Here is a 10,763-nt window from a genome sequence, read left to right as displayed (position 1 = left end):
CTTGTTTACTATGAAGTTTACGCTGGTTTGTAACCCTGCGTTTACCTTACTTTCCCACACCTGTCTGTATTTAACCGTGATGATACCGCGGCTTCACTCTGCGTTTACTGAGCCCGAAGCGACACCGAGAGGAGTTATTGAAGCAGCCAGTCACATACATGTCGCTTTTATTTTGATATTAACAGAATAACAGCTTTACATTGATGGATTACAATGTTTAAAAAAAACTTACAACTGCTATCGTGACAACTGTATTATTATTATTATTATTATTATTATTATTATTATTATTATTATTATTATTATATGTTTTTGCTTTACCAGTGCCTCTCTGTGCTTTGCAATCCTTGCCTATGCTTCACCATGCTTTCACTGTGCTTTATTACACTTTGCTGTGCTTTTACAAAGGGAAACTTTTATAAGAGCTAGCTTACCGTGGTTTGTTTTTTTTAATATGCTTTACTGTACCTCTCTTTACAATGCTTGCCCATGCTTTCACTGTGCTTTACAATGCTTGCCCATGCTTTATTACAGTATGAGTTATGGGATGTACACTTTTTCCGCACACACACTTTTCAGGGCACTCGTACTCAGCACCTACACTGTCACCCGCTCTGTATCACATGAGGGTTACGCATCACGATCCCATCCTCCTCATGAACCACAGAGGCAGGAAACAGCTCCACCGCCCCAGCATCTGGCTTCCCTGAGCTGGAGTGACCTTGGTGTTTGGTGTGGTGAGCTGGGAGTTCCCACAGCGATCAGAAACGGCCCAGTCACACCCCAGCGCACCAGTTCCTGTTTGTGGTGCTGTGTCATTCCCGCTGGCAGTGCCTTGCTTACCAAGACCAATACAGGACTCCCACTGCATAGCGGATTGAGCCAGGCCAGCGTTTACAATGTGACCTGAGACACGTAGGAACTGAAAGGACAGCTGGTTTTTGCTAGCAGTATTATCACTGGGCTCCTTATCCTCTGTGTACCTCTTATAAAAGTTTACCATCATACATTTGCATGGTAATATTGCAGTTTAGCCCCCATGCTTTTCCCTTGGTTATACTATGCATTTACCATAGTTTACTGCAGTGTTTTTAAAAAAATACTCAGCAATAATTCAAATGATTTATGGCAGCGTGTCTTTGGCAGGGAGTTTTGAAACTCTTGTCACGTCATGAATGCTCCGGTATGTATTTCGTATTCCTTTATTAGATGTCCCTGTTGTACAGCACAGCTGTGGGTGTGGGGGTGTCTCGTCTGGGGGTGTCAGTGGCAGCCGCACGCCTTCACCACCATGTTCCGGTGCTTCTTCAGGATCACGTTGTTGTTGTCGTCGTAGAACAGCACGGAGATCGGGCTCAGCTTGGTCGGGGCGCAGCACGCCTTCGGAACCTCATCTGGCTTCAGCATGTGGACCTGCGGACAGACACCGAGACACACTGAGACACCCGGACACACTGAGACACTGAGACACACTGAGACACCCGGACACACTCCCGGACACACTGAGACACACTGAGACACCCGGACACACTGAGACACTGAGACACACTGAGACACCCGGACACACTGAGACACTGAGACACACTGAGACACCCAGACACACTGAGACACCCTGAGACACACTGAGACACCCGGACACACTGAGACACCCAGACACACTGAGACACCCAGACACACTGAGACACCCTGAGACACACTGAGACACAGACACACTGAGACACCCTGAGACACACTGAGACACCCGGATACACTGAGACACCCGGACACACTGAGACACCCAGGCACACTGAGACACACTGAGACACACTGAGACACAGACACCCTGAGACACACTGAGACACCCTGAGACACCCGGACACACTGAGACACCCGGACACACTGAGACACCTGGACACACTGAGACACCCGGACACACTGAGACACCCAGAGACACAGAGATACACTGAGACGTACAGACACACTGAGACGCACAGACACACTGAGATACACTGAGACACACAGACACACACAGACACATTGAAACACACTGAGATATACTGAGACACACTGAGACACACAGACACACTGAGACACAAGGACAGACTGACTCACTGAGGCACACACAGACTGCACAGACAGCATAGGCTTCAGACTCATTGGCTCTGGCTTTTAAACTGTGTTAAGCCTAAAGATCAGATGATCAGATTTAGATCAATAAAACAGACCCCACATTAGACACGCGTCCAGACTGGCTGGCACGCACACACACACACACACACACACACTGACAGAGCCACGTTCTCGCAGGCACACAGACTGGGTCTCACTGGTTCCCAGTACGTACCACGAGCTGCATGATGGCGTGGTTGGTGGCGTTCATACAGGATCCGAGTGGGTAGGAGCACTCCCCGTCACAGTAATACGCAGAGTACCCCTGGGGTGCGATTACCCAGTCCTGGGGAGGGAAAGCAGAGTGAGGTCATGCTGTAGCTCTCAGTGAGCGCTCACAATACAGCTACAACCCACTGTCGCTAATCTGAGCCCCAGGAGTCAGAACCACGCTGCTCTCCTAATGAAATGCATGTGGAGCGGTCTGCAGCGTGCACGGCACTGTACCTTCCATCCCAGCTCACTGAAGCTGACGTACAGCTCGTGTCTCTTACAGACGTGCCTCCCATCACTGATGTGATTGTGATCTGAGAGAGAGAGAGAGAGCAGGTGCGTCAACACAGGATCAAAATAATAAATCATAAATGGAGTGTAATTATTTTTTTTAATTAAGTTTTCTTGTTTTGATGAGGCATAATTACTGCCTCAGAATTTTTTTTTTTTTTCAAAGCTGCAGAATATTAAAATGCAATTCTTTACATGAAATGCAGTCCCTGTATTTTAAAATGCATGGCAGTACTGCGCACTGTCTCTGGCCTTTGGGTTTGGTTTAGTATTGTTGCTGTAGTACCACGCATAGTCCCCTAGATGTCACTCTTGTGTAATAGACACAGTCACGCACCTCCTGTACATGAAATACAGGATTTTCTTAACAGGGTAGAAATCAAAACGTCTCAGCATTTTTTTTTTTGTCTGGGAGCAATAAAACAATAATTGTAAACTACATATTTTCAAAAGGCTTTCTTCCTTCTTTAATGAACTCCTGTTGGGTCGGGGGCAAATTTTCTGTTTTTCAATTCCAATTCCTTTTTAAAATCAATTCAGATTCCTTCGAAGGAATTGAAACTGGAGTTGCTGTTTCAGAGACATCATAATAATTGTTGTGAATGATGCTTCAGCAGTGGCATCAGTTTCAGTCATTTGTTGCCACTGTGTGAGAAGCTGGTTTGAACAGGGAATGGCAGTTGATTTTAAAAAGGTCTTGAAAGACAGTAAGGGACAGTAATGGCCCCCCAGGACTCACCGAGGAGCCCCGGTAGTTTATTGGGGTGCGGCAGGTCGTATGTTCGGCCGCGGTGCTTCTTGCGGTTGTGACGGATCCCTCGCGGCAGGCGGAGCCCCGGCTGGCTCTGTCGGAAGAACGTCACCATGAAGGGCTGCTTGGAGCGCGGGCCCTTCCTCCCCACCAGCCCCACCGAGCCCGGCTCCACACTGTGCTCTGGAAGTCACAGCAAGGGAAGCAAATAAGAAAACAGCTTCACCCATTCCAGCTCCTCCTACAACCAGCTTGATTAGCCGCAGTGTGCAGGGGGCGAGCTCAGCCAGTAACATACATTGATTAGTAATGCTTTTTATTTCATGGGTAAAGATTGAAAGAAACTCCCAAGTCCAGCAGACAGGGTGTTTAGGTGAAACTAGAAGAGAGTCGAGCTGGCAAACCTTTTGGCTAGTGGTGGCTTAGATATGTAAAAACTAGAAGAAACTGAGTCAAGCAGACAGACGTTGTGTCTAGTGCCTTCATTAGTGTTATTGTTGATGTAGAAACTAGAAGAAACTGAGTCAAGCAGACAGACGTTGTGTCTAGTGCCTTCATTAGTGTTATTGTTGATGTAGAAACTAGAAGAAACTGAGTCAAGCAGACAGACGTTGTGTCTAGTGCATTCATTAGTGTTATTGTTGATGTAGAAACTAGAAGAAACTGAGTCAAGCAGACAGACGTTGTGTCTAGTGCCTTCATCAGTGTTATTATTGATGTAAAAACTGAAAGAAACTGAGTCAAGCAGACAGACGTTGTGTCTAGTGCCTTCATTAGTGTTATTATTGATGTAAAAACTAGAAGAAACTGAGTCAAGCAGACAGACGTTGTGTCTAGTGCATTCATTAGTGTTATTGTTGATGTAGAAACTAGAAGAAACTGAGTGAAGCAGACAGACGTTGTGTCTAGTGCATTCATTAGTGTTATTGTTGATGTAAAAACTAGAAGAAACTGAGTGAAGCAGACAGACGTTGTGTCTAGTGCCTTCATCGATGTTATTGAAACTGAAAGCAAGCGAGTGAAGCAGACAGCACTCTAAGGTGTCTCTTTGCTGGTGCTCAGTCTCTCTCTGAGCCGTGTCTCTGCTCCTGGAGCTCCTACCCTCGTCAGTCTCCACGTACAGTCGCAGCCCGAGGTTACTGCGAGGGTTCAGCAGCCAGCGGTTACTGGCCGTCGCCACGTCAAACACCAGCCACCCTTCATCCCCAGCGTGCACCTGCTGCAGATCCAACAGGAGGAGGTCCGACTCCCTGAGAGACAGAGAGGGAGGACAGGGGCGTTGAACCTGCTGCACGCCCAAACCCCTCAGCCCCTTCCACACTCCCGGGAAACACATTAACAGACTAACCCCCTCCCTTAACCCCTCATCCAATGAAAATCTGTTCTTGTTAATTTAAGTTTGAAATCTGTCTGAGCCCCCCCAAACACTTTACCTGTTGGTATGACCCCTGCTCCCCCCTCTCCCGTACCGGTTGGTGTGCTCCTTGACAATCTCGTAGACGCTGATGTGCAGGGTCCTGTTGCCGCGGTGACCGTAGCTGTGCGCCTTGTAGATGCGGAACTCCGCGGCAGTGACGGCCTCGCCCTGGGGGATGGGGGTCAGGTCGAAGCGAAACTCCTTCCAGTAGGGGCGGGGGTGCAGGGGGTCACGCTCCTGCTCAACTGGGGAGAGGAGAGGGAAGGGGAGTCAGGGACGGGAAGTAGCGAGGCGGTCTGCACAGTATGTGCTCACTCCGTTATCGGCTAGAACCAGGGACTGTGAAACCAGCCTTGTGTAAGGTGCTGTACGCAGCTATAATCAGGGTATGTGAAGCCAGCCTTGTGTAAGGTGCTGTACGCAGCTATAATCAGGGACTGTGAAACCAGCCTTGTGTAAGGTGCTGTACACAGCTATAATCAGGGACTGTGAAACCAGCCTTGTGTAAGGTGCTGTACACAGCTATTATCAGGGACTGTGAAACCAGCCTTGTGTAAGGTGCTGTACGCAGCTATAATCAGGGTCTGTGAAACCAGCCTTGTGTATGGTACTTTAGCCAACCACAATCGGTCTCTGTGAAACCTGTTTTATATATGGCACTGTAGTCGGCTATCATTAGGTACTGTGAAACCAGCCTTGTGTATGGTACTGTAGTCAGCTACAATCTAGGTCTGTGAAACCGGCCTTACATAAGGTACTGTAGTTTGTGCTAAAGTTGACTGTGCTGTTAAACCAGGCCCCGTAGTGTCTGATCAGGGAGATGCAGCCCCCTGCCCTGCTCCAGCACACAGCACTGCCTGCCTGGGGTAGTTAAATAAAGCGCCAGCCTCGTCCAGCTCCTAATAAATGTGCTCTTCAGAACTTTACAGAAACCCTCTCCACTAATTGCACGGCCTGGGGGTTATTTTTAGACAGGCAGCAGTGCAGTGTTTTCCTTTTTCAGCAGTAGTCGTTTCTGTAGTAGGTTCTGGGCAGCCTTTAATTGAGTCCACATGTGCTCCGCACCTTCCTCCCTGTCATTGAGCAGCTTTGAGGTCTGGCCATCCTCTCCCTCAGCCTCCCGCGGTCTCAGCCTCCCTCGCTCTGTGCTTCCATTTCTGTTTCTGTCAGGAGAGTCGCAGCACAGCCAAGGGGGAGAATGACTTTTAAAGCAAGCGCAAAGTTTGGTTTCTTCTAGAAAAAATTTTAAAAAAAAGAATGTGGTTTGTTTGATGTTTTTCTGGTAGTCCAGACTTTTTGAGAACATCCTCTCCTCCAGGCTCTGCGTCTGACATAGTGTGTAATTATGTGTTTAATATATAACATGACTGTTGTGTATAATGTTGGAAAGCAGTTTTAAATAAAGAGTTTATTTCACCTGTACAGCGTTTCTAATTTGCGGATGAATGGCGTAAAGGTTTTCTGTAAACGACTGTGGCACAGAAGGGGGCGTCTCGGCTCAGTGCAGCTGCATGACTGAACAGATTAGGATCAGAGAGGAAGAGGAGCTGACCAGGGTCAAACTGTTCAGACTGAAAAAGAGAGACTGCGTTTGAGGGTTAGGAGGGGTGGGGTGAGTCAAAGCAAGACCACAGCCGCTCAGAAAAGCCATGGCTGTCGAGAGCACAAGAATTATAATGGAGAGCTGTCTAACCACGTGGGGGGGGAGAGAGGGGAGGAGGAGAGGAGGAGAGGGAGAGGGAGAGGGGATGGGGAGAAGGGAAGAAAGATGGATCGAGAGGGAGGGAGAGATTATTAACCCCGCCAGTGATTTATTGACTCATTAACAGTAATCGGTAACATTGCTACCCACAGTACAACAAGAGATCCAGTCTAATGTGTTCTGCACCCCCATAAAAAGCAACGGGAAAGATATTGAAAACATTTTCAATAAAAAAAAATAAGTTTCAATGAATTTTGAGTATTTCATGCATGAAAGGGTTAAAGCGAGTTCTGTTAATTAGTTTTTTGTTTTCATTAATGACTGTAGCACAGCATTACTGCTTTGCAGACGCTTCCCTTCATGTTTCAAGCATCCCAGCAGGAAGTGCCCCTCCTATTTGCGTCTGATCTCTGCAGTGTTTACCAGCTCTTATCACAGGAAACAGCACATCACTGGGGATGGGCTCCAAGCACACTTATCTACATGGGAACTGAGATCTCAATCTGTATCAGTGTCTGGGTTTGGTCTCTTTGGCCTGTAAACCACCCCACGTTTATCTCTGTCTGTCTGTTTGGGTTACATAAACAGTACAAGGTAAAGCTGCGAGGCAGTAATTCTGTCCCTGTTTATGTTAACGGAGTCGCGACTGAGTTTGTCACATAGCAATGCCTTTTAATATCTGTTTGTGTTTGTTGGCTGCCTCGAACCCAGCTCAGAGAGTATTTTACTCTCACGCACTCCTCGCTGTGTCAGGGGCTGTCATACAAAGAGTGCAAGAGGAAGATTGATTAGAGGAGCCACCGAGCACTTCAAACAGATTATAAAGTCTTCCCCTCTCAATAAAAAAACAGATATTAACGGATTGAATGTGTTTCTGTAGAAGCTGGTGTGGTTTCAATGCTTCAGAGGCTGTGTGCGTGATCTGCAGTGTAGCTGCTGCTGGCAGGGTCCTGTAGGGAGGTGACCTTTCTTTCAGGAACGAAGCTGTGGTTAGGATAAGACGATTCAATCACACAGCAGTGTTTGGTATTATCTTAGGAGGGTGGGATGTACTGGTAAGTGTTGCTCTGGCTATCGACAGGAAGGCTGATTCAGTTCGTTTTCAGCAGGTGGGGGGAGCGTTTTCATTTTTTCCGCTTGTCCTGTTTTAAAATGGTGGGTGTCTTCAAATAGTCTCTGAGCAGCTGTGATCTGAGTGCTCTTTTGGAAGCTTGTAATTTTGACATTTCTTATTGAAGTGGTAGGGTGGCAGTGCTCTGCTCTCCCTGTGTGAGCGTGTCCGTGTGCGCTAACGATTCCGCAGGGAATCCAGGGGCAATCACAGCTTTAATTACAGGCTGCCGTGATGATGATGATGATGGTGATGATGGGGAGGAGAAACACAATAAAGCACAGTGTTTTGTTTCTCTGAAAGCTAAGTTAATTGGAGAGGAGATGTGAGGAGACCTCCTGGAGTCCTTCTGTTCTACAGATTCAGCATCGCTGAGTGTAAAGCCGAGGGAACACGAAGACACGCTTTCAGGAACAGCGGCTTGAAACCTGCTTCCAGGAGACCACCGGGAGACCTAGTTTGAGGCAACTTTGCCGTATCAAACCCCAAGTCTCCGCCCGTGTTTCTGTGCAGAGTCCTGAAACCAAGTTCCCAGCCACAGAGTGGCTTTGTGTTCCCTCAGCTTTACACACACACACACACACACACACACACACACACACACAGAGACACACACACACACACAGACACACACACACACACAGAGACACATACACAGAGACACACACAGACACACACACACAGAGACACAGAGACACACACACAGTCACACACAGACACAGACACAGACACACACAGACACACACACACACACACACACAGACACACACACACACACACAGACACAGACACACACACACACAGACACAGACACAGACACTGACACACACACACACACACACTGACACACACACACACACACAGACACACACACACACACACACACAGACACTGACACACACACACACAGACACACACACACACAGAGACACACACACACACACACACACACACACACACAGACAGACACACACACACACACACAGTCACACACACACACACACACAGTCACACACAGACACTGACACACACACACACAGAGATACACACATACACACACAGAGACACAGACACTGACACACACACACACACAGTCACACACACACACAGACACACAGAGACACACACAGACACTGACGCACACAGTCACACACAGAGACACGCACACAGTCACACACAGACACACACACACACACAGACAGACACACTCACACAGACAGACAGACACACACAGTCACACACAGACACACACAGAGACAGACACACTGACATACTAATAATGACTGGTAAAACAACAATAATACTGCTATAGTTAAGAATGATGATAATAATAATAATAATAATAATAATAATAATAATAATAATAATAATAATAATAATAATGACAATGATGGATAAAATCAATCATAATGAATACTGCTGCTGGTCCTGCTAGTTCGTGTTGGCAGTGATAACGACGATGATGATGATGATGATGATTTAGTAATAGCACAGCAGTAGCTGTGTGCCTGGCTCACCCACGTTGACGAAGCTCATGACGGTGTCGGCCTCACTGATCACATCTCCGAGGGGGGGTGTCTGCACCGCCCAGGACACCCCCGTGCCGTCCCGCTCCTGGGGGGCCACAGCGTGGTACAGGTCCAGCATGAAGAGGGGGGCGGAGGAGGGGGGCCGCACAGGCAGGTGGGGTCGGGGACGGCCGGGGAGCCCCAGGATGGAGAGGATCTCCCGCTGCATCTCCCTCTTCTCCCTGCCGCTCAGCCGACGGTCGATGAAGCTGGGGTGCAGGCTGTTACTCAGGAAGCTGCCCCCGCAGGCGTCCCACAGGGAGCTGAACGCACACAGGAGCACGAGGGAGAGGGGCAGGGAGACGCGGGTCCCATCGCGGCTCCTCCTGTGACCCTCTCTGCCAGTAGCCCTGCTCGGAGCCATCCAGAATATATATATATATATATTTTTTCTTAGTCAAAGCAAGAGCAGCACACTCGCGTGTGTACAGGACGGTCGCTTAGAAGGCTGCTGTTGGTTGCTCCTTAGAAGGGAGGTTCTGTAGTATATATTGTATTAAAATGAAGATAAGGATTTTCCTTTCCACCCACTCACACGCTGTGCACAGGCAGCCCATTCAGGGGCTCTCTGAACAGATTCAAAAAGCCAGCAGTGTTCAAAACCACAGAAAAAATCTCGAACGAAAAGAAATCTAAAAAGTTCAAACAAATGTAGAAGTAAGTAATCAAGCTGCTGTTTTAAAGTCTTCAGAATCTTTTTTTAGCATATAAAACTACTTTAAAATAATTTAAACAAAAAAAAAAATGTTTTAAATAATTTGAGCAAGCAAAGAATATTATAACAGAAATAAAGTATATTTTTAGGTATTTAAAAGTATGATTTATATATAGATGATATCAGTAGATGATATAGCTTCTCTCTCTTTTTTTTTTTTTCAAGATTTAAAGTCAATGGAAATTCTTGCTGTACAGTTTCTGTAGTTTCTTTGCTGTGTGGGTCCAGGTGCTAGCGGTCAGTGTGGAGTCCATGAGCTGGTTTGAAGAATGAGGAGCTGCAGCTCTCTCTCCTCTCTCTCTCTCTCTCTCTCTCTCTTTCTCTCTCTCTCTCTCTCTCTCTCTCTCTCTCTCTCTCTCCCTTTCCTGTTTCATTTAATTGTATCTTTTTCTTTCTTTTGCCCTCTCCCAGTCTTCCCCTCTTCCTCTCTCTCTCTGGGGTCTATTTTAATGCTCTAAATACTGTCCCTCTTTCTCTATATGAATCCTGCTGTGGTTTCCCCTCCAGGGTTTATATACAGAACCACTTATAAACATTACTACAGCATACAATACAACATGGATGTTAGTGGTGAGGTATACAGGTGTTCAGCTCATTAATGTGCGTGTGTGCGTGCGTGCATGCATGCGTGTATAAACCGAAGTCCATCTCTCAGACACAGAGCTGCGTCTTGTGTGTGGCGCAGAGTTACGAAGCCAGTGTATTAATAAAAACGATCCCTGCACACTTGTCTCAAAGTGTGGACCTGCTTGCACCCGAACTGCACCTGGTGTTGTGCAAGAACTGCACTGGACTGATGTAGACCTACAAACTGTGCATGTGTGATAGTGGGTGTTCATTTATAGCA

At 47.2% G+C, this 10,763-nt stretch overlaps 1 protein-coding gene across 2 annotated transcripts; it reads right to left on the bottom strand.

The window, feature by feature from the left end:
- Positions 1–150: 150 nt before the first annotated feature.
- Positions 151–10,211, bottom strand: LOC117414038 (bone morphogenetic protein 8A). 2 transcript variants are annotated; one of them, XM_058997298.1, is made up of 7 exons: positions 9,151–10,211; positions 4,837–5,065; positions 4,505–4,653; positions 3,392–3,586; positions 2,596–2,675; positions 2,324–2,434; positions 151–1,413 (listed from the first exon to the last, which is right to left on the bottom strand). In XM_058997298.1, the coding sequence occupies exons 1-7, from the start codon at positions 9,563–9,565 to the stop codon at positions 1,264–1,266; spliced, it is 1,329 nt and encodes a 442-aa protein (XP_058853281.1). In that variant the 5' UTR covers positions 9,566–10,211; the 3' UTR covers positions 151–1,263. The 2 variants fall into 2 exon arrangements, with proteins under 2 accessions (XP_058853281.1, XP_058853282.1); XM_058997299.1 differs by having other exon boundaries at positions 4,873–5,065.
- Between the last annotated feature and the right edge of the window lie 552 nt (positions 10,212–10,763).

Source organism: Acipenser ruthenus, chromosome 23, assembly GCF_902713425.1.
Source record: "Acipenser ruthenus chromosome 23, fAciRut3.2 maternal haplotype, whole genome shotgun sequence".
In the NCBI taxonomy this organism is placed as follows: Eukaryota; Metazoa; Chordata; class Actinopteri; order Acipenseriformes; family Acipenseridae; genus Acipenser; species Acipenser ruthenus.
The sequence above is the reverse complement of the archived record's forward strand: the minus strand, read 5'-3'. Positions and strand labels throughout refer to the sequence as shown.